The sequence below is a fragment of the Oncorhynchus kisutch genome, linkage group LG14 (assembly GCF_002021735.2).
Source record: "Oncorhynchus kisutch isolate 150728-3 linkage group LG14, Okis_V2, whole genome shotgun sequence".
Classification (NCBI taxonomy): Eukaryota; Metazoa; Chordata; class Actinopteri; order Salmoniformes; family Salmonidae; genus Oncorhynchus; species Oncorhynchus kisutch.
In genome coordinates, this window is record NC_034187.2 from 49,924,740 (window position 1) to 49,949,353 (window position 24,614).

At 43.3% G+C, this 24,614-nt stretch overlaps 1 protein-coding gene across 2 annotated transcripts in view; it reads right to left on the reverse strand.

Annotated features, from left to right (window-relative positions):
- Nucleotides 1–232: 232 nt before the first annotated feature.
- nudcd1 (NudC domain containing 1) overlaps nt 233–24,614 on the reverse strand; it is a 36,095-nt gene continuing 11,713 nt past the window's right edge. The window contains exons 4-10 of one of the 2 annotated variants that reach the window (XM_020500704.2): nt 23,211–23,403; nt 21,857–22,048; nt 19,985–20,192; nt 12,310–12,457; nt 11,534–11,659; nt 3,860–4,019; nt 233–968 (exon numbers count right to left, since the gene is read on the reverse strand). In XM_020500704.2, the coding sequence (XP_020356293.1) occupies nt 682–968; nt 3,860–4,019; nt 11,534–11,659; nt 12,310–12,457; nt 19,985–20,192; nt 21,857–22,048; nt 23,211–23,403 (1,314 nt within the window). In that variant the 3' untranslated portion in view covers nt 233–681. Of the gene's footprint in view, nt 969–3,859; nt 4,020–11,533; nt 11,660–12,309; nt 12,458–19,984; nt 20,193–21,832; nt 22,049–23,210; nt 23,404–24,614 lie in introns of both variants that reach the window. The other variant, XM_020500703.2, reaches the window with a different exon arrangement.

Consider the following 24,614-nt stretch of genomic DNA (forward strand, 5'->3'; position numbering starts at 1 on the left):
TTAAGGGAATAAATAGGGTGCCATTTGGGACTCAGCTTCTGACATCACAAGGCTTCCCACCAGCCCACTCCTTCCTTGTTCTTGATTGATCAATTAAGGTAATTGATTAATTATAAACTGGTTGACTAGGTCTTAAATTGGACACAAATTGAAAGGAAATAACAAAAATCTGCAGGCACATGGTCCTCCAGGAATTGAGTTTGACAGCCCAGGTATAAAGGTACAAAACTCATAACGTTGTTTGGTTTTAATGGAATATTTTCATTACATTCTGCTTCTATTGGTCAAAGCTTCTGAGGGCATAATTTAATTTGAGAACATGAATCATACTACATTTGGGCACCTATACAGTGTCAACACCAGTAGGATATTCACAGAATAACATACAAATATGAAGACAGACATTTGAAAGTGTAGACATATTGCTGACAGATCAGACCCCTACCACAAATGACATTACACTACCACACTTACTGTAGGTTCTAGATACACTCCTTTTACTTTGTGGAATGGTATAGCTCTGTCTCAGGGGTGGACAGTGTGTATGGTGGATGGAAACATTCTAAGGGGCAGATTCCCGGACACAGATTAAGCTTATAGTCCTGGACTAAAATGCTATCTCAATGGGGATTCTCCATCCCGGATGTGTCCGTAAAACTGGCCATAAAAGTAGTCCCAGATCTAATTGTTGATCTTCAGAACAAATAGGTTGTTAGAGGTCAGGACGAACAGTCTCTCATTGGTGGCTCTGAAGCCAAGGACAATGTTGTTTGACTCCAGGCTGGCCACCTGTTGCTTAGCGACCTGGCCCACCTGACGACCCTGCATCCTGTTGAACAGGACTGTGTCCACCGGCGACGGCTGCCGGTAGATGAACACCCGGCGAAGACACTCCCCCAAAGCGGCATAGGAGAAGTTTGGGGGGCAGGTGGCAAATTTCTTGTCACGTTTCGACGCCTGGACGTAGCCTAGGAGATCCGAAAAATGAGAAAGAAAATTAGTAAGTTGGAAGAAAATCACGTTGGTAGAATACCTTCTACTCATCTCCAAAGACACTGAGAAACGCAGGGCTTGTTGTGACAAACATCAGCCACACAGGAATTAGCATTGAACTAGCTCAAGATGGCGCCGAAAGACATGGCAGCTCTGCTTCTAGCTCCTATGCAACTTTGCAGTATTTTCTTTTTTTGTGTTATTTCTTACATTATTAGCCCAGAACGTTTCTTTTGTGTCGTTACATACAGCCGGAAAGAAATTTTGGATATCAGAGCGGCGGTAAACCAGCATTACGACCAGCAATAAGACTTTCCCGAATTGGATCCTTTGGATCCCCCAGGGCAATTGAACTTATCCCAGAGGCTGCACCAAGACACCACCGGCAGAAAAAAGGTATTCGGAGTGGACTTCTAGTCCAACTCAGGAGACGTGCACACCATCCACTGCTTCAGAGTATATTAGTCGCTAATGTTCAGTCTCTGGACAATAAAGTAGACAAACTCAGGGCAAGGATCTCCTTCCAGAGTGACATCAGGGACTGTAACATACTCTGTTTCATGGAATCATTGCCCTCTCCAGATATACTGTCCCCGTCTGTACAGCCAGCGGTGTTCAGTACATCGCGCAGACAGGAATAAAGAACTCTTCAGGAAGAAGGCAGGTCGTGCTGTATGATTCATGATTAACTATTCATGGTGTGATTGTGACAACATACAGAAACTCATGTCCTTTTGTTAACCTGATCTAGAAACCTCACAAACCTCACAATCAAATGTTGACCGCATTACCTCCCAAGAGAATTCCCTTCGGTTATAGTAACAGCCTTGTATATTCCCCCTCACCACGACAGCCCTCAAGGAACTACACTGGACTTGGTGCAAACTGGAAACCACATATCCTGAGGCCGCATTTATTATAGCTGGGAATTTTTACAAAGCAAATTTGAAGAACACGATACCTAAGCTCTATCAACAGATTGACTATAGTGCTCGCGCTGAAAAAAAGCTTGGCCACTGTTACTCCCCCTTCTGGGATGCCTACAAGGCCTTCCCCCACCCTCCCTTCAGATCAGATCACTTCTCCATTTTGCTCCTCCATTCCTATAGGCAGAAACTCAAACAGGAAGTGCCCATCGTAAGGTCTATTCAATGCAGGTCTGACCAATCGGAATCCATTTTTCAAGAATGTTGTGATCACGCGGACTGGAATATGTTCCAGGTAGCTTCTTAGAATAACATTGACGTATACACGAACACGGTGACTGAGTTCATCAGGAAGTGTATAGGGGATGTTGTTCCCACTGGGAGTATTAAAACCTAACCAAACCAGAAACCGTGGATAGTTGGCAGTATTCGCGCAAAACTAAAAGCACAAACCACTGCATTTAACCATGGAAAGGTGACTGGGAATATAGTCGAATACAAACAGTGGAGTTAGTCACTGTGTAAGGCAATCAAACAGGCAAAATGTCAGTACAGAGAAAGTGAAGTTGCAATTCAACGGCTCAGACACGAGACGTATGTGGCAGAGTCTACAGACAAGATTACAAAGTGAAAACCAACCACGTAAGTTCGGAGCCCTGGGTCTGAACCACGCCCTGTGCAACTGGGTCCTGTACTTACTGACAGGCCACCCCCAGGAGGTGAAGGTACGACACAACACCTCCAATTCGCTGATCCTCAACAATGGAGCCCCACAACGGTGCGTGCTCAGCCCCCTCCTGTACGCCCAACTCAATCATAAAGTTTGCAGACGATATAACAGTATTAGGCCTGATTAGCAACAATGACAAGACAGCCTACAGGGAGGAGATGAGTGCCCTGGCGGAGTGGTGCCAGGAAAATAACATCTCCCTCAAAGTTGACAAAACGAAGGAGCAGATCGTGAACTTCAAGAGACAGCAGAGGGAGCATGCCCCCATCGACATCGAAGGGACCGCAGTGGAGAAGTTCCTCGGGGTACACATCACTGACAATCTGAAATGGTCCACCACATAGACACTGTGGTGAAGAAGGCGCAACAGTGCCACTTCAACCTCAGGTGGCTGAAGAAATTTGGCTTGGCCCCGATGACCCTCACAAACTTTTACAGATGCACAATTGAGAGCATCCTGTATCACCACCTGGTACGGCAACTGCACCACCTGCAATTGCAAGGCTCTCCAAGGGGTTGTGCGGTCTGCCCAACGCATAACCGGGGGTACACTGCCTGCCCTCCAGGACACCTACAGCACCCGATGTCACAGGAAGGCCAAATATATAATGAACAGCCACGGCCTGTTCACCCTGCTACCATCCAGAAGGCGAGGTCAGTACAGGTGCATCAAAGCTGGGACCGAGAGACTGAAAGAGAGCTTCTATCTCAAGGCCGTCACTGCTAAATAGTAAATCACTAGCCGGCTACCACCCAGTTACTCAACCCTGCACCTTAGAGGCTGCTGCACTATATACAGTGCCTTGCGAAAGTATTCGGCCCCCTTGAACTTTGCGACCTTTTGCCACATTTCAGGCTTCAAACAAAGATATAAAACTGTATTTTTTTGTGAAGAATCAACAAAAAGTGGGACACAATCATGAAGTGGAACGACATTTATTGGATATTTCAAACCTTTTTAACAAATCAAAAACTGAAAAATTGGGCGTGCAAAATTATTCAGCCCCCTTAAGTTAATACTTTGTAGCACCACCTTTGCTGAGTGTTTTGAACATGTTAAATAAACTCAGTCTGAGGCAATGTCCTAGCACAAAGATGCCATCTGAAAACAAATTTGTTTCCCTGATTTAGAGTTGTAAGAGGTGTGTCTGAGGTGTTGACAGAACTGCCAGTACTAATAATTACTTATCTAAAAAGTTTCTACACGTACCGAGGGCGTTGAAGGTGGCGATGTGTTCCCACATGTTGCTGGGCTGGTCCGGGCGGGGCTGCCACAGCAGGGCATCCACGTCATGACGCAGGCAGAAACTAGGCATCTCAGATGGGTTCAAGTCCACCGTGAACAGGTACTGATGGCTCCCCAAGTTCACCTGGAGAAAGAGATATACTGTAGTAAGACTTTATTAGTCCCAAATATATGGTTTGTAGATGTAGACATTTCAACTAACTTTCCACTAACCCTAACCCTTATCCGTAACCTAAAGATATGCAGTTCTTCTTCTGGCATCTCTTCATCCCTCCAATCATAGCTTTTAGAGCTCAGTGAATCTCAACTCGATTAAAAAAAAGAAAAAAAGTAAAATAGTTCCCTCAAACAAAACCATTATGGTTCCTTTTAATCAATTATGGATTAACACCATCCATGAAACATACACAACATTCCAAATTAAGTGTCTATTAACTGGAGGACAGAAAAACAATCAATAGGGACAGAGAATCAAAGTATTCTAATCAGGAGAGGACATGGAACCAGTGCATGCAACCAGTTTTTCTGAATGCATCAGTCTGCCTTCATTATTCCTCCCGCAGCGGAGGCCGGAAGAGAGAAGGCGAAAGTAAAAGAGAGCGAGCGTGACAGAGAGAGATAGAATCAGAGAAAAAGATAAATTTAGAAAGACAAAGAGAAAGCCAGAGAATGATTGAGTCCCATTTTGAAGCACATGTTCAGACAATTTATACCATGACCTTGTTCTCTTTATACACAACCTTGTGCTATTATTGTATTGAAAGGTCTGATCATCCAGTGTTTCACATGTGAATCTCTTTGCCAACAAGTTTTATTGGTAGACAGTTCTCCCCTCCAGTTTCCATGCTCACTTGACATCTATTTAACATTTTAATCATAAACAGGCCTGTAAGTGATTGATAGTTGGCGGTTGGTCCATGGACGTGGAACAATCCTCAAAGCTACAGTTCCCTTTTTTGTGGCTGCGTCCCTCACATTATGTCAAATCAGCCAATTGGGATTTCAGAAGTCTTGTTTGTGTAAATAGAATGACAATGAATGTTGTCGACAATAGCTTTGGCCGTAATTTAAAGTCTGCAACGACGTTCAAACATAATAAATTATGTAAGAGTAGAGTAAAGCACTACCCTCTGCTCGGTTGGATGCCGAGCAGTTGCCATACCAGGCGGTGATGCAGCCGACCAGGATGCTCGCGATGGTGCAGCAGTATAACTTTTTGAGGATCTGGGGAACCATGCCAAATATTTTCACTCTCCTGAGGGGGAAAAGGCATTGTCGTGCCCTCTTCACCAATTTCTTGGTGTGTTTGGACCATGATAATTTGTTGCTGATTTGGACACCAAGGAACTTGAAACTCTCGACCCGCTCAACTACAGCCCCTTCGATGTGAATGGGGGCATGTTCGGCCCTCCTTTTCCTGTAGTCCACAATCATCTCCTTTGCCTTGCTCATGTAGAGGGAGATGATATTGTCCTGGCACCACACTGCCAGGTCTCTGACCTCCTCCCTATAGTCTTATTGTTGTCGGTGATCAGGCCTACCACTGTTGTCGTCAGCAAACTTAATGATGGTGTTGGAGTCATGCTTGGCCACACAGTCGTGGGTAAACAGGGAGCACAGGAAGGGACTAAGCAAGCCCCCGTGTATAGAATCAGCGTGGCAGATGTGCTGTTTTCCACCCTTACCACCTGGGGTGTTCAAATAAACCTACCATTAAAATGATTGACTGATCATTTCTTTGTCAGTGGGCAAACGTACAAAATCAGCAGGGGATCAAATACGTTTTCCCCCTCACTGTAGCTATTACAGACTCGGTCAGGTTGAAAATGTCAGTGAAGAAACTTGCCAGTTGGTCCGCACATTCTCTGAGTACACTTCCTGGTAATCCGTTTGTACCTGCGGCCTTGTGAATGTTGACCTGTTTAAAGCTACGGAGAGCGTGACCACACAGTCGTCCGGAACAGCTGGTGCTCTCATGCATGCTTTTGTGTTGTTAGGCCCTAATCTATGGATTTCACATGACTGGGAATACAGATATTCATATGTTGGTCACAGATACCTTAAAACAAAGGCAGGGGGCGTGGATCAGAAAACAAGTAAGTATCTTGTGTGACCACCATTTGCCTCATGCATCGCAACACATCTCCTTTACATAGAGTTGATCAGGCTGTTGATTGTGGTCTATGGAATGTTGTCTTACTCCTCTTCAATGGCTGTGTGAAGCTGCTGGATATGGGCGGGAACTGGAACACGCTGTCGTACATGCCAAACATTGTCAATGGGTGACATGTCTGGTGAGTATTCAGGCCATGAAAGACCAGACATTTTCAGCTTCTGGGAATTGTGTACAGATCCTTGCGACACAGGAGCATTCATTAGCCTGCTGAAACATGAGGTGATGAATGGCACGTCAATGAGCCTCTGGGGTCTCATCAGGGTATCGCTGTGCATTCAAATTTCCATCGATAAAATGCAATTGTGTTCGCTGTCTGTAGTTTATGCCTGCCCATACATCACAACCCCAAAGCCACCCTGTGGCACTATGCTCACAACGTTGACATCAGCACACCACTTGCCCACATGACGCCATGCCAGTGGTGATCGGTCCCGTTTAAGATGAGGGAAGGACGTTTTTTTGACGAGTATGGCCTTATTTGTATTACAGCATATTGGATGAACGTCATTCTCATTCCAATCACCCAGTTCGACATCGATAGGTTTAGGCTACTACATGATACTCACATTTTCCCTATACCCATCATCATAAGGTTGCTACAACCTAGTCTATGAGTGAATGTTTACAATGTAGATGCACACAGGTCGAGAGAAAAATATGAGGTGACAGACAGTGACACACTCATGACAGCATCTAGGGTGTAATCATCAGTCCAACAGTCCATCAGTCCAACAGTTTCAAACGAGAGTTTCTATTGGACAAATTCAGGGATGTTTATCCCCATTTCAGAAACGTTTTTCAAAAGAATCAGCAGAATGAATACACCCGTGATAACACGTAAACACAGTTCACTTTCATAGCAGCCATGTTGTATTCCTTCTTGCATCTTGGCCTATCCACAGGGAGTACTAGAAATACCCATGAGACCATAGGCTAACTGGTAAAATGAACATGGAGGGGGTACTTCAGGGGTACTCTGGGCAGAGCAACAGTTTGTGGTACAGTAGCCGAAAAAAGTTGGGAACCATTGGCCTAAATCATTGTCATCATATTTGCTAAAGTAACGTCATAATCAACATACAGTGCATTCAGAAAATATTCAGACCCATCAACTTTTTCCACATTTTGTTTTCCGTTTACAGCCTTATTCTAAAATAGATTAAATAAAACATTTTCTTCATCAACACACAATACCCCATAAAGTGAAAACAGGTTCAGAATTTCTTTATTTACAAAAGGTTTCAAGTGCAGCCTGTTTCCATTGATCATCCTTGAGAAGTTTTTACAACTTGATTGGAGTCCACCTAGGGTAAATTCCATTGATGGACATGATTTGGAAAGGCACACACCTGTCTATATAAGGTCCCACAGTTGACAGTGCAGGCCAGAGCAAAAACCAAGCCACGAGGTTGAAGGAATTGTCCATAGAGCTTCGAGACAGGATTAAGTCGAGAGACAGATCTGGGAAAGAGTACCAAAACATTTCTGCAGCATTGAAGGTCCCCAAGAACACAGTGGCCCCTATCATTCTTAAATGGAAGAAGTTTGGAATCACCAAGACTCTTCCTAGAGCTGGCTTGCCCAGCCAAACTGAGCAATCAGGGGAGAAGGGCCTCACAAAATTCAGAATGAGACTGATATGAGGAAATGATTAATTGGTGACTGATATGATATCTATATATTCTTGATTTAATTCGGGAGACGGTAACTCATTAAACAAACTTTTCCCATGGTGCCCCACATTTCTAATGAGTTAATTGTTACATGATTCATTTAAGTTGAGTAAACATTTTACGTAGTAGGTAATTATTCGATAAATTACCTAGTCATCACGCGACAGTAGCTAAGATGGGAAGAAATCTGTCCAATTACAACGGGCTCAGAACAGGGTAGCACGGCTGGCCCTTAAATGTACACGTAGAGCTAACAATAATATGCAAGTAAATCTCTCATGGCTAAAAGTGGAGAAGAGATTGACTTCATCACTACTTGTTTTTGTAAGTGAATGCACAGAGGTGTCTGCCTAAACTACTAGCACACAGCTCGTACACCCATGCATACCCCACAAGACATGCCACCAAAGGTATCTTCACAATCCCCAAGTCAAGAAAAGACTATGGGAGGCACACAGTACTAAATAGAGCCATGGCTACATGGAACTCTATAAAACCTCAGGTAACTGATGCAAGAATTAGAATCAGATTTTAAAAAACAGATAAAGACCTTATGGAACAGCGGGTACTGTGAAATGACACACACAAAGGCACAGACACACATACACATGATAAAGACATGCACTCTACACACACGGATTTTGTAGATATGTGAGTAGAGGCCTGAGAAGCCACACTTAATGTGTTATGAAATGTAATATTTTAAATTGGCTGTTGCCAATGTGATTTTCTGGATTTTTTTTCTCATTTTGTCTGTCATAGTTGAAGTCTACCTATGATGAAAATTACAGGGCTCTCTCATCTTTTTAAGTGGGAGAACTTGCACAACTGGTGGCTGACTAAATACTTTTTTGCCCCACTGTATATGTTTATTATACCTGTTGATACAGGGCTCATATGTGAAACTATTCGAACTGAACATTTTCTTTCACAGAAAGCCTTCAGAGAGCAGCTCATCAAGGAGCTTGCTGGCTACAGCACCACTGCACCAAGCCCTGTCCCTTCTGCTCCTGCCACGAGTGTTCATCTGCCCAAATATATTTGTGCAGGCATGGATGTGCCTAAGGGCCAAAAGGGCACAGCATGGAGGCGTTGCTGTGTTGTTTGGAAGATGAAGTCTCCCATCACATGCACCACATGCTCAGTGACCCTCTGCTTTACATCAGAAAGAGACTGCTATAACATCTGGCATCAGCAGCAGAATATTGTCGAGAGTTTTGGCAAAGTTGGTGGGGTTATATGGCAAAGTGGGTGGGGGCTAAGGTCAGTATGTTATATCTAGAGTACTTTTCCTGTCTTATCCGGTGTCTTGTGTGAATTTAAGTCTGCTCTTTCTTTCTCTCCTTCTTTCTCTCGGAGGACCTGAGCCCTTGGATCCATGCTTCAGGACTACCTGCCATGATGACTCCTTGCTGTCCCCAGTCCACCCGGCCTTGCTGCTGTTCCAGTTTCAACTGTTCTGCCTGCGGTTATGGAACCCTAAACTGTTCATTTTTACTCTTGAGGTGCTGTCCTGTTGCACCCTCTACAACCACTGTGATCTCCACCCGGCACAGCCAGAAGAGGACTGGCCACCCCTCATAGCCTGGTTCCTCTCTAGGTTTCTTCCTAGGTTTTTGCCTTTCTAGGGAGTTTTTCCTAGCCACCGTGCTTCTACACCTGCATTGCTTACTGTTTGGGGTTTTAGGCTGGGGCTATATAAATTGATTTGATTTGATAGAGGACTGAGGGTCTTCCAAATATTGAAAGTGTGTAAATAGTTACCCATGTTATTTTGTAAATGTATATATTTTTTCCCCCATTTTTTCCCCAAATTTTTTTTGGGGGGGGGGGGTGTGTTAGAATACCATTTTGGTATTTGTATATAGTTATTTGTTTCAAAATGTATACCTTCACCAATTTGGCCACTTGGGTACATTTGGGCTACTTGTGTGGGACACCTGGGTGACTTCATGATAAATGTCATGTAAGCACACTCATTTTGGAAGTTATCATTCTGAAACTTTGCACAAGTACTGTTGCCCTCTTATATTTTTCACAGAAATTGTCCCCATCATCCTATCTGAATGTTTATTTTATCTTGTTCATTTTAAAGATGATGATACAAAAATAAAAAACATATGTTTTTTTTTCATTGTTTTATCTAAACCAGATCTATTGTGTTAAATTCTCCTACATTCAATTCACATTTACACAAACTTCAGAGTGCCGTCTTTCAAATGGTACCAAGAATATGCATATCCTTGGTTCTGTGCCTGAGCTACAGGCTGTTAGATTTGGGTATGTCTTCAGGTGGAAATTGCACAAAGTAGGGGGGTAGCTCTAAGAGCTTTTAATGGAGGCCGACTTAAATCGGTTTTACCTCATTTCTACCAGCATGTCACATGTGCAACCAGAGGGAAAAAAAACTCTAGACCACCTTTTCTCTACACAGAGAAGCTCTCCATCGCCCTCCATTTGGCATGTAATTCTGTCCTCCTGATTCCTGCTTAGAAGCAAAAACCAAAGCAGGAAGTACCAGTGCCTCGCTCAATACGGAAGAAGTCAGATGATGCAACTACACCTGTAACACCCACATAGGTCTCAGCTGTGGCATAAATCCAGAAAAAAAACATTAACAGCAGGATTCTACCAGCAGCTTGTTAAGCCAATTAATTAATTAAAAATTCTTACGTGTCTTTTCTGTGGCCTGGAGTTTTTCCTTATCTCATGACCTGGTCAGGTAAAACTCTGGGTCCTATTTATAGGATATGACAGTCCAACGTTTTTACAAATGACCCGACCGGGCAAGTTGGCCAAATATCTACTGGCCGAACAGAATTTGTGTTTAATATAATTTAGCAACGTAAGTCATTACTCCATTCTTAATAATTGCATTGTCTTAATTGCATTCATTTTTGTTTCTAAAGTATGTAATTTTGAGAATATCCCCCCCTCTCAAAATAGAATGCTGCCCCTTTAAGACAATTCCGTTTCTGAAAGAGATATCGACCTGGCTGCAGTAGGCTAGCCAATGCTAAAGTGTAAAGAGTGACTATCAACAGTGGCCAGCATATTGCTGCTATGTTAACTATTGAAGGTTTAACTTTTGTAAATCACTTTCCCTAAAATAAATAATATCAGTGAGTAGATTGATGGGTGCTGCTTTTTTGCTCAGGACAGCTCGCAGGTGCTGTGTGAATGTAGCTATCAACTTCTGTACTGATTGAGAAGTTGTGACTTGCAGTAGAATGCTGTATTTGAATGAACGGCCAATCATATTGCTCATATACAAAGAGCACGACTATTTTTCGTGTAGTCTTCAATGGTTTTCCATGGTAGACCGCGACAGAGCAGGTAAATGTTGAACTGGACCGCAAAATGCGCTGAGAAGTAAATAGCCCGGTCGCTGCCACTGCTTTGAAAGTGGTGTGGCGGCGCAGCACCAAATATAATATTACTGTGGCAAATGCTGTCTCGCCACATGTTTTCTGGTGGCTCTGAGGCAATGCCAAGTGTACTCAATTGGTTCTACTCACACAGCAGCCTGAGACATTCTAGGCATCTGAATTGAGACATTCTAGCCATCCTAATTGAGCCTAATGGATAGCTCTCTTCATTTCAAATAAAGAACCCCAAGATATTTATGTGGTCATTTCCATGTTCATTAAATCAAGACAAGCGTCACTGACAACGCAAATGGAGAAGGTGTGCATGTCTACTGCGCCACTGTCGATATGACCAATAGGGGCTCGCTGATAACAATGAAGGAGGGAGTGGAGTAAAGGTGGGTGGTGAAAAGGGTCTCACCACGTGAGTGGGCTTGAGCGACTCTCCATCGAAGCGTGTCAGGTTGGAGCTGTCTTCTGGGAAGCCATCGCAGTCCTCCAGCTCCTGGGCGTTGCACGGGGGCTTGCCCATGTCTGGGTTGGCATTCTGAACTCAAGAGAGATGGAAGCAGAGTGATTGGGTAGCGTTAACAGTGAGAGGATGCATTGAATTCATTCATTAGAAGCTAATGGCGATGGGAACGCTAAATCCCTAAATGAGCAGTGAGTGGTTAAACAAGTTGGGACTGAAAATATCATAAAAAATAGGAAGCTGAGACTGAGGCAGCTCAAGAGAACTGGACATGATGGTGTGAGGGAGAAGTAGAGCTGCTTTCAGAAACTAAAGAGGGAGGGGTGAGAGTGAGGAAAAGACCTGAAGGTAGGGGAAAGGGGCAACAAGAGGCAAAAAGTGAGGGCTCAGAGAGGGGGTTGGAGGGGAGTCAATTTAGGGGAGATTAGATGCATAGAGGCACAGAAAGTAACATCAAGATTGGAGGTAAAAAGGAGAATAGAGAGATGAACAGCAAATTAGGTGTTCATAAAGGATAAATAAAGACTGAGGGGGTTGATGAGAGCACAGGATTGGATTCATCATCAGTAACCCAGGGTCATGTTCATTAGAGCAATGGAAAATGGAAAGATGCATTTCAGGTAAAGAAATCACTCCCTGTTTCACTCCTTTTTCTTCCATTTTATGACTAATGAACACTACCCAAAATTAAAAGACCAGGCTCAGCGTATGTCAGTGAGTCTCACCATGTCCTCAGTAGTGAGGCATGTCAGTCTCTCGTGGAGCAAGGCTGTCTGCTCCTCACTCATCAGGAACTCTCCTCTCCCGTCTCCTCCAGTCAGCAGCTCTGGCCACATGGGCCCCTCGCTCCTCTTCTGGAGAGTCACCTCCAGGCTAGGAACACACACACAGACAGACAGGGCGGTAGGACTATACTGGGTGAGGGGTATGGTGGAAAATTGCAAGATTATGTTATAATACTTTTATTGCATCAAATGGTTGTTTTATGCAACAGAATAGAGGATTCTCATAAATATTGTGTGTGTGTTCTACTGAGGATTGACCTCTGGGAGATAACACTGACAGGAGATTTAAGATGTCTTTTGGGTGGTAAAACCTAAAGAGCATTCCAGAGCATGAGTTAATGTTTCTGTTCTATATGGTACCAGGGAGAGATGACCCCAGGGCCAGACTCTGGTCTATACACAAAGATGGCTGTTTTAACAGCAGATACTGTCTGTTATGAATTATAGGCATCTTTCATACAAATCTTAACCTTGTGACCCATTCTATACTAACCTTGTGACCCATCTGTTGTTCGTCATGTACAGTTGAAGACGGAAGTTTACATACACCTTACATACATTTAAACTCAGTTTTTCACAGTACCTGGCATTCAATCCTGGTAAAAATTCCCTGTCATAGGTCAGTTAGGATCACCACTTTATTTTAAGAATGTGAAATGTCAGAATAGTAGGAGAGAGAATGATTTATTTCAGCTTTTATTTCTTTCATCACATTCCCAATGGGTCAGAAGCTTACATACACTCAATTAGTATTTGGTAGCATTCCCTTTAAATTGGGGCAAACGTTTCGGGTAGCCTTCCACAAGCTTCCCACAATAAGTTGGGTGAATTTTGGCCCATTCCTCCTGACAGAGCTGGTGTAACTGAGTCAGGTTTGTAGGCCTCCTTGCACACACGCGCTTTTTCCGTTTACCCACACATTTTCTATGGAATTGAGGTCAGGGATTTATGACGGCCACTCCAATACATTGACTTTGTTGTCCTTAAGCCATTTGCCACAACTTTGGAAATATGCTTGGGGTCATTGTCCATTTGGAAGGGCCATTTGCAACAAAGCTTTTACTGACTGATGTCTTGATATGTTGATTCAATATATCCACTTAATTTTCCTTCCTCATGGCGCCATCTATTTAGTGAAGTGCACCAGTCCCTCCTGCAGCAAAGCACCCCCACATGATGCTGCCACCCCCGTGCTTCACGGTTGGGATAGTGTTTTTCGGCTTGCAAGCCTCCCCCTTTTTCCTCCAAACATAACGATGGTCATTATGGGCAAACAGTAAAAATTTTGTTTCACCAGACCAGAAGACATTTCTCCAAATGTATGATCTTGTCCCCATGTGAGGTCTGCCTTTTTTATGGCGGTTTTGGAGCAGTGGCTTCTTCTGTGCTGAGCGGATATAGGACTCGTTTTACTGTAGATATAGATACTTTTGTACCCGTTTCCTCCAGCATCTTCAAAAGATCATTTGCTGTTGTTCTGGGATTGATTTGCACTTTTTGCACTTTTCGCACCAAAGCACATTCATCTCTAGGAGACAGAACACATCTCCTTCCTGAGTGGTATGACAGCTGCGTGGTCCCATGGTGTTTATACTTGCGTACTACTGTTTGTACAGATGAACGTGGTACCTTCAGGCGTTTGGAAAATGCTCCCAAGGATGAACCAGACTTGGAGGTCTACAACTTTTCTTCTGAGGTCTTGGCTGATTTCTTTAGATTTTCCCATGATGTCAAGCAGAGGCACTGAGTTGGAAGGTAGGCCTTGAAATACATCCACAGATACAATTTGAGTCAATTGGAGGTGTGTCAATTAGCCTATCAGAAGCTTCTAAAGCCGTGACATCATTTTCTGGAATTTTCCGAGCTGTTTAAAGGCACAGTCAACTTAGTGTATGTAATATTCTGACCCACTAGAATTGTGATAAGTGAAATAATCTGTCTGTAAACAATTGTTGGACAAATTACTTGTGTCATGCACAAAGTAGATGTCCTATCTGACTTGGCTATAAAATACCTTTGTACTTTTGTCTCGGGGCTCTTAACGAATCACCTGAGCGTGAATCGTCGACCAGCCATCATTGTCGTAGAGCACTCAATTGATTCACTTTATATGTGTGCGTTGTATTGACCTGCTCCCTTATTAATAAGTGATTAAATATTTTGTGTAAGTATAACTGACTTGTGTGATAAGTTTGTCTCTCCTCATTTGATAATAAAGAAATTAGCCATCACAGGGGGAGGACTGTGAGCTCTTGTTCTCTGTGGCAGACATGATTAAGACATTTAAGAGTGTTAACCAATAGGGGCTCACTGGCCCAGCGTCGTCCGGGTTTGGCCGGCGTAGGCCGTCATTGTAAATAAGAATTAGTTCTTAACTGACATGCCTAGTTAAATAAAGGTTAAATAACATAAATAAATAAAAAGCCTTGCAAGGCTGCCAGCCCAGACAGCATCCCAAGCCACATCCTCAAAGCATGTGCCAAACAGCTGGCTGGTGTGTTTACAGACATTCAATCTCTCTTTAACCCAGTCTGTTGTCCCCACTTGCTTCAAATGTCAACCATTGTTCCTGTACCCAAGAAAGCTAAGGTAAGTGAACTAAATGACTAGCAATCCCTTCTGTCATCAGCACATCCCAGACCCACTACAATTTGCATAGCTCCCCAACAGATCCACGCACTGCACACTGGCCCATCGCACTGCACACTGCCCTATCCCATCTGGACAAGAGGGATACCTATGCAAGAATGCTGTTCATTGAATACAGCTCAGCCTTCAACATTACAGTGCCCTCCAAGCTCATCGGTAAGCTCAGGGCCCTGGGTTTGAACCCCACCCTGTGCAACTGGATCCTGGACTTCCTGAAAGGCCGACCCGAGGTGGTGATGGTAAGCAACAACACCTACGCTACACTGATCCTCAACACAAGGAGTAAAAGTACTCAAAAATATGAATAGTAAAAGGTACAGATAAATAAAAATACTACTGTAGTATTTTTACTGAAGTACTTTACACCACTGCAATGACATAGCCACCCGAGCCACAGTCTGTTAACCCCGCTAGCATCTAGAAGACAGAGACAGTACAGGAGAATCAAATCTGGGACCGAGAGACTGAAAAATAGCTTCTATTTCCAGGCCATCAGACTGTGAAACAGTCACCACTAGCCGGCCTCCGCCCAGTATCCTGCACTGAACTAGTCAGTCACTGTTACCAGCCTGCTACCACCAGGTACTCTATCCTGCACCTTAGAATACTGCTGCCCTATGTACATGGTCATTGAACACCTTAATGTTTACATACTGTTTTACCCACTTCATATGTACAGTGCATTCGGAAAGTATTCAGACCCCTCAAATTTTCCACATTTTGTTACGTTACAGCCTTATTCTAAAATGGATCAAATAACATCCACAATAATTTAGACACATTACCACATAATGACAAAGTAAAAACTGCAAATTTATCAAAAATAAAAACCAGAAATAACTTATTTACATAAGTATTCAGACCCTTTGCTATGAGACTCGAAATTGAGTTCAGGTGAGTCCTGTTTCCATTGATCATCCTTGAGATGATTCTACAACTTGTTTGGAGTCCACCTGTTGTAGATTCAATTGATTGGACATGATTTGAAAAGGCACACATCTGTCTATATAATGTCCCACAGTTGTCAGTGTGAAAACTAAGCCACGAGGTTGAAGGAATTGTTCGTATAGCTCCAAGACAGGATTGCGTCGAGACACAGATCTGGGGAAGGGTACCAAAACATTTCTGCAGCATTGAAGGTCCTCAAGAACGCAGTGGCCTCCATAATTCTTAAATGGAAGAAGTTTGGAACCACCAAGACTCTTCTTAGAGCTGGCCAAACTGGGCAATCGGATGAGAAGGGCCTTGGTCAGGGAGGTGACCAAGGACCCAATGGTCACTCTGACAGAGCTCCAGAGTTCCTCTGTGGAGACGGGAGAACCTTCCAGAACGACAACCATCTCTGCAGCACTCCACAAATAAGGCCTTTATGGGAGAGTGGCTAGACAGAAGCCCGCTCTGAGTTTGCCAAAAGGCACCTAAAGGACCCTCAGACCATGAGAAACATTATTCTCCAGTCTGATGAAACTAAGATTGAAGTCTTTGGCCTGAATGCCAAGCGTCACATGTGGAGGAAACCAGACACTGCTCATCACCTGGCCAATACCATCCTTACAGTGAAGCCCGGAGGTGGCAGAATCTTGCTGTGGGGACGTTTTTTAGCGGCAGGGACTCGGAGACTAGTCAGGATCGAGGCAAAGATGAACGGAGCAAAGAACAGAGAGATCCTTGATGAAAACTTGCGGAGTGCTCAGGACCCCCGTTCTGTGGCGAAGGTTCACCTTCCAACAGGACACCGACACTTAGCACAAAGCCAAGACAATGCAGGAGTGGCTTCGGGACAAGTCTCTGAATTTCCTTGAGTGGCCCAGCCAGAGCCCGGACTTGAAAAAAGCTGTGCAGCAACGCTCCCTATCCAACCTGACAGAGCTTGAGAGGATTAGCAGAGAAGAATGGGAGAGAAGAATGGGAGAACCTCCCCAAATACAGGTGTGCCAAGTTATAGCATCATACCCAAGAAGACTCGCTGCCAAATGTGCTTCAACAAAGTACTGAGTAAAAGATTCTGTATACTTGTGTAAATGTGATTTCAGTTGTAATTCTTTGTTTGTTTTTTGTCGTTGTGGTATTATGTTTTTATTTTTTTATTTAACCTTTATTTAACTGGGCAGATTGATAGATTGATGTGAAAAAAAACTAATTAATACATTTTAGGCTATGACCTAACCTCAAGGGGTCTGAATACTTTCCAATGCACGTTCAAATGCACGTTCTTCCTATTTCCACTTAGTGCTACAACAAGCACTGCAGCAGTAATGATTGAGTAGGAAAGTATCTATAGGCTTGCGTTGTTATTATTAGCGGCTTGGGTCTTTTTTAATATCAAGGAATATTTAACTTTCTCTGTTCATAGGAGTAACATGAATTTGTGCACGAGGCAGAAATAATGAAGCCCCATAAGTTGGAAAACGCTGTCCCTTTTTGGTCAGTGTCAGTGGAGGAAAGGGACAAGGGAGGGATGTTGAGAGGTGGACCAGCAGTGTGCTGCTAATACGCTAATACTAACCATCAGATGCAGGCACCATCACCCAAGTAAAATAAAAAAAAATATTATTGAAATGTATGCTGACTCTGCTATGCTTCACAAATAATACAACAATGGATCTATTACCGGTTTGATCATATAGCCTAACTCAAATAAAAAATAAAATAAAAGATATATACACTGCTCAAAAAAATTAAGGGAAGACTAAAATAACACATCCTAGATCTGAATGAATGAAATATTCTTATTAAATACTTTTTTCTTTAGATAGTTGGATGTGCTGACAACAAAATCACACAAATCAAATTTATCAGCCCATGGAGGTCTGGATTTGGAGTCACACTCAAAATTAAAAGTGGAAAACCACACTACAGGCTGATCCAACTTTAATGTAATGTCCTTAAAACAAGTTCAAATGAGTCTCAGTAGTGTGTGTGGCCTCCACGTGCCTGTATGACCTCCCTACAACGCCTGGGCATGCTCCTGATGAGGTGGCGGATGATCTCCTGAGGGATCTCCTCCCAGACCTGGACCAAAGCATCCGCCAACTCCTGGACAGTCTGTGGTGGATGGAGCGAGACATGATGTCCCAGATGTGCTCAATTGGATTCAGGTCTGGGGAACGGGCGGGCCAGTCCATAGCATCAATGCCTTCCTCTTGCAGGAACTGCTGACACACTCCAGCCACATGAGGTCTAGTATTGTCTTGCATTAGGAGGAACCCAGGGCCAACCTCACCAGCATATGGTCTCACAAGGGGTCTGAGGATCTCATCTCGGTACCTAATGGCAGTCAGGCTACCTCTGGCGAGCACATGGAGGGCTGTGCGGCCCCCCCAAAGAAATGCCACCCCACACCATGACTGGAGGATGTTGCAGGCAGCAGAACGTTCTCCACGGCGTCTCCAGACTCTGTCACATGTGCTCAGTGTGAACCTGCTTTCATCTGGGAAGAGCACAGGGCGCCAGTGGCGAATTTGCAAATCTTGGTGTTCTCTGGCAAATGCCAAACGTCCTGCACGGTGTTGGGCTGTAAGCACAACCCCCACCTGTGGACGTCGGGCCTTCATACCACCCTCATGGAGTCTGTTTCTGACCGTTCGAGAGACACATGCACATTTGTGGCCTGCTAGAGGTCATTTTGCAGGGCTCTGGCAGTGCTCCTCCTTGCACAAAGGCGGAGGTAGCGGTCCTGCTGCTGGGTTGTTGCCCTCCTACGGTCTCCTGATGTACTGGCCTGTCTCCTGGTAGCACCTCCATGCTCTGGACACTACGCTGACAGACACAGCAAACCTTCTTGCCACAGCTCGCATTGATGTGCCATCCTGGATGAGCTGCACTAACTGAGACACTTGTGTGGGTTGTAGACTCCGTCTCATGCTACCACTAGAGTGAAAGCACCACCAGCATTCAAAAGTGACCAAAACATCAGCCAGGAAGCATAGGAACTGAGAATTTGTCTGTGGTACCACCTGCAGAACCACTCCTTTATTGGGGGTGTCTAGGTGGTACCACAGACCACTTCTCAGTTCCTATGCTTCCTGGCTGATGTTTTGGTCACTTTTGAATGCTGGCGGTGCTTTCAGTGAGTAGAAGCACCTGTTTTGAGATCAAAGCGAGAGCAGCATTTTGTTCAAATCCTTTGCTAATTATTGCGTTATTAGCCCAGTTTTAGATCATTTGCAGTCAGCAATAAGGGAGTGATTGCTTCCAACAAGAGCGTTTCTAGACATCTTTGAAAAAGTAACAGTGTTGTATTTTAGTAAAGAGCTTTGTTTGTCTTAAAGGGACAGTGTTGTATTTTGAGACAGGCTTGAATAAACTAAGTAGCCAACAGGCAGATGGTAGCATAAATTGTCGCATTCTCTGTAATAATGGTATGATAATAATAATGCATTTGTTAGTCACAGTAGCCTACACTGTTAAAACTGTAACTTAAAGCGGGTACAGCCTGTGTTCACAGTAAATGCACACTAGAAACACACACTAAATACTGACTTCAATTACCTTGTACCCCTTGCACATTGACATTGTACTGGTACCCCCAGTATATAGCCAAATTATCGTTATACTCATTGTGTATTTATTATTACATGTTATAACTTTTCCTTTATTGCTCTATTTTCTCCTCTGCATTGTTGGGAAGGAGCCGTAGAAGGAATTTCACTGTTAGTCTACACTGTTTGTTTACGAACCATGTGACGAATAAAATCTAATTGTATTTGAATGGTATCTAACAAATAGAGAACAAAAACTAACTCTCATATGAGTCAAACTATAGTTTCCTGTTTGTTTGTAGATAGTTAGATGGATGGATGGTTAGATGGATAGATAGATGCTCTGATATTTTCACAAAAGCGAATTCACCATTAAAGGAAATCCGACTCATGACTCTGGGCTGAGTAAAAGCAGATGTGTGCCTGCATCCGAAATTGCACCCTATTCCCCATGTAGTGCACTACTTTTGAGCAAGGCCGCTAACCTTTTCTCGTCTTTGATGATCCAGGCACTGGCTTCGGGGTCCACAGGGGCATGCAGCTGCCCCTCCAGCAAGGGGGCAAAACCCTGCACCCCCACACTCACATTTTCCATGGAGAGCTTGAAGAGCACGTCGTCTTTGGTGATGCCCTCGGGCATACGCACAGATACTGTTATATCCTCTATTGTCTGCTGCCAGAAGTAGATTGGATCTGAATGGCATGGGGGAGAAATAAAAATGAAATGTCAATAATGTTGAGTACATTAAGATTTCTATAGACTCGTATCTGATTAATATATACAGTGCCTTGAGAAAGTATTCGGCCCCCTTGAACTTTGCGACCTTTTGCCACATTTCAGGCTTCAAAGATAAAGATATAAAACTGTATTTTTTTGTGAAGAATCAACAACAAGTGGGACACAATCATGAAGTGGAATGACATTTATTGGATATTTCAAACTTTTTTAACAAATCAAAAACTGAAAAATTGGGCGAATACTTTCGCAAGGCACTGTATATATATATATATATATATATATATATATATATAAATAAATAAAAGGCCGCCCAGCTAAACTGAGCAATCAGAGTTCCTCTGTGGAGAAATTTCCAGAAAGACCACCATCTCTGCAGCACTCTACCTACCAGGACTTTATGGTAGAGTGGCCAGATGGAAGCCAGTCCTCAGTAAAAAGGCACATGACAGCCCGCTTGGAGTCTGCCAAATGCACCTAAAGACTCGCAGACCATGAGAAATAAGATTCTCGGGTCTGCTGAAACCAAGATTGAACTCTTTGGCCTGAATGCTAAGCGTCACGTTTGAGGAAACACTGGTACCATCCCTACGGTGAGGCATGGTGGTGGCAGCATCATGCTGTGGGGATGTTTTTCAGCAGCAGGGACTGGGAGAGATTGTTGATGAAAACCTGCTCGAGTGCTCAGGACCTCAGACTGTGGCGAAGGTTCACCTTCCAACAGGACAACGACCCTAAGCACACAGCAAAGACAATGTAGGATTGGCTTCAGGACAAGTCTCTGGATGTCCTTGAGTGACCCCGCCAGAGCCCGGACTTGAACCCGTAATCGCTGATAAAATGTGCTTCAACAAAGTACTGAGTACTGAATACTTATGTAAATGTGATATTTCAGTTAATTTTTAAGAAATTAGGAAACATTTCTAAAAAAAAAAATGTACAAAGTTTTTGTGTAGATTGATGAAGAAAAAAAAACGACTTAATTTTTGAATAAGGCTGTAACCAAACAAAATGTGGAAAAAGTCAAGGGGTTTGAATACTTTCTAAAGGCACTATGTACTGTCTAGGCTACCAGTCTATTACTTTTGAGCATGCTTGGTTATTGAATGAGAGATGGATAAATGGCAGCCTAATATTTGTTGTGTAGAGGGAATAAACCAGTCAGAAAATATTATAATGACTTAGGCCCATATAATAAAACATATTAGGCTATCTCCTTAACAATGGCAAATGCATCTTGTTTAACATTAGCAAAAGTTTATTAGCCTATTAGGTTTCCCCCATGCTTGAATCATGATTTCAAACACCAAAGGGCCACTTCATCACAAAACTCAGACACTGGAATGACAATGCATTCAGAATATTAAATCTATGAATTTAGTCTAATGTTGCCTGTCACCCATTTCATGATATTATTTCCCTATTTCACATACGTATTTCACATAAGCACGCCCGTCCATCCAATCTCAAATACAAACTGTGATCATTCACAAACCCTTTTACAGCACCTTTCAATGTTCTATCAAATCCTGAGCAGTGGAAACAATGGCATACTTAAAAGTTTCTTCATATGTTATATTTCCTATGTAGCTTTTACCTGTGACCTGTAGCATTGACCCACCAGCGCTCGACTCCACCTCCATGGCGTGTGCCGCAGGCTGCTCCAGCAGTGCCCCGTCCACATGTGTGAAAACAAAAGGTTTCTCCGAAGCCACCATTAGCCCTTTCCCTTGGGGCTCCAACGCTGCATAGTGGGGCACTGACTTCCCCCTCAGCATCTTCCTCTTCCTTACCTTGTACTTCTTCTCCTGACCTGAAAATGGCCGATACAGCACACACAGAATACATGTGCAAGCATTATTAGACTGATTTGATTGCAATTTCCAGGTTTAATTCTCATACAGAATACATGTATTTTCTCTGCAACTTCACTATTACCATTACACGTTTTTATTATTATTCAAGTTATTACCTCTAAATATTTGTCTAGGATACAAATTAAGAAAATACTTGTTTACAGAGAGGATTGTTACATTTTCGTACTGACAAAAATGAACGCATAGGCTATCGGACTCAAAAGAAACATGCAATTTCAGAGGTGTGGACTCGAGTCACATGACTTGGGCTTGAGTCTCACATTTGATGACTTGAGACTCGACTTCACTTGGAGCCTCAAGACTCGGGACTCGTCTTTGACTTGAGACTGATGACTTGAAATTATTTGGCCAGGTTTTGTAATGTTTTGTCACTCATTTTGTGGCACAGAGTCTCCGTGGATTACTCTTCACCACGCAGCCAGAGACAGTAGCCACAAAACACCAGTCTCAACATCAACAGTGAAGAGGCGACTCCGGGATGCTGGCCTTCTAGACAGAGTTCCTCTATCCAGTGTCTGTGTTCTTTTGCCCATCTTAATATTTTATTGGCCAGTCTGAGATATGGCTTTTTCTTTGCAACTATTTCAGGTCGAATGCACAGAATTTTTATGAAGATTCTCCTTAGCAACATTTATTTTGGAAGACACAGATCTACAGTTGAGATATCAGAGCAAATTAAAGTCAATTAACGCACATTTCGTTTTCCCAAACCCTAAGTAAATGTTGTTTCTGTAGGTCAACCTTTGATAATAGAAATTATGGCCATTGATAATATAAATGATGGGCATGAAGGTGGTAAACATGCCACAAATGCTCACATAGCTAATCTGCTAATTAGCTAGTCGTCATCAACTTATTATGCTCTTTCACTGAGAAACAAAAAAAAAACTATGAAGTGATCCATCTCCATATGAATAAGATGTTTAATTTAACTGAGGCACAAAATTATACTGAATGACTTAGTTACTATTCCCAACTCCCTCATTATACCATCATCCATATAGAAGAGTTAGGTTTCGTCATCCCCTAGTGTTATGAGCAGTATATGGAATATAGGGTGCCATTTGGGACGCAGAAACAGTGCCCCACCCTACTCACCCTGTTCTGCAGTGTTAGAGACTGTGATCCATTCCAAAGAAACAGAGTAGCCACTTCCCTTTGCATCAGAGTCCGATGATGGGTCTTTCTGGATGCGGAGGAGCAGGACCTCCATGGAGTGGACCCCAGCCTGGACGTGAGATATGCTGTGGAGGATGGTGAAGGGCTCCCCCATCTCCTCACTGAACAAGGGCTGACAAACACACAAAATCAACAAGTCTAGTTAGTTCACAGACAGAAATGTGTTCTAAGTTTTAAGATCAATCCATGCACAGTGGGTACGAAATGTAGTATCTATAAGAACAAGATATTAGGTACACCCGTTTATTAGGTACACCCATCTAGTACCGGGTCGGACCTCACATCGCCTCCAGAACAGCCTGAATTCATCAGGGCATGGAAACGTTGCTCAATTGGTATCAAGGGATCTAATGTGTGCCAGGACACCAGGCAGGATGGCACCATGGACTCATGCTGCTTACGCCAAATCTTGACTCTGCCATCAGCATGACGCAACAGGTAGCGGGATTCCTTAGCCCAGGCAATGTTTTTCCACGCCTCAATTGTTGGTAATTGTGTGCCCACTGGAACCACTACTTATTGTTTTTAGCTGATACGAGTGGAACCCGGTCTGCTGCATTAGCCGACCCGTGACAAGGACCGACGAGTTGTGCGTTCCGAGATCCCATTCTGCGCCGTTATTTGTCGGTTTGTGGCCCGCCTGTTTGCTTGCACAATTCTTGTCTTTCTCCTTCGACCTCTCATCGCCCATTGGACTGCCGCTAAATGGATGTTTTTGGTTTGTCGGTAAACCCTAGACACTGTCGTACGTGAAAAGTCCAGGAAGTCGGCCATTTCTGTGATACTGGGACTAAAGCATGGTACCGACGATCATACGACGCTCAATGTCACTTAGGTCACTCGTTTTGCCCATTCTAACGTTACATCGAACAGTAACATAATGTCTGGATGCCCATCTGCCTGCTAAATATAGCAAGCCACGACCACGTGACTCACACTGTAGGAGCTAATCATTTTTCATGAATGGGGTGGTGTACCTAGCAAACTGTGGTGTACCTAACAAACTGTCCACTGAGTATGTGACATAGCGTTAGTAAAGCTTCATATAACAAGCTACATCTTTTGTGCATTTATACCATAAATAATCATGTCAAATACATTATAAAGCTTTTATAAATGATGATGTATAATGTTAATTTAATGTGAATTTCTTGTCGCTGGGTAACCTATGTTATTAATGCGGATAAATTTAATGTAACACTTTACCCAAATGTCTAACTGGCTGGAATTGCTGAGCTTGTGATTAAGTAGAGGTTATTAATTTCTTTCAAGCTTATCAACATGCTAAACCTGATCTTCAAATGGTATATAAAAGAGGACTCA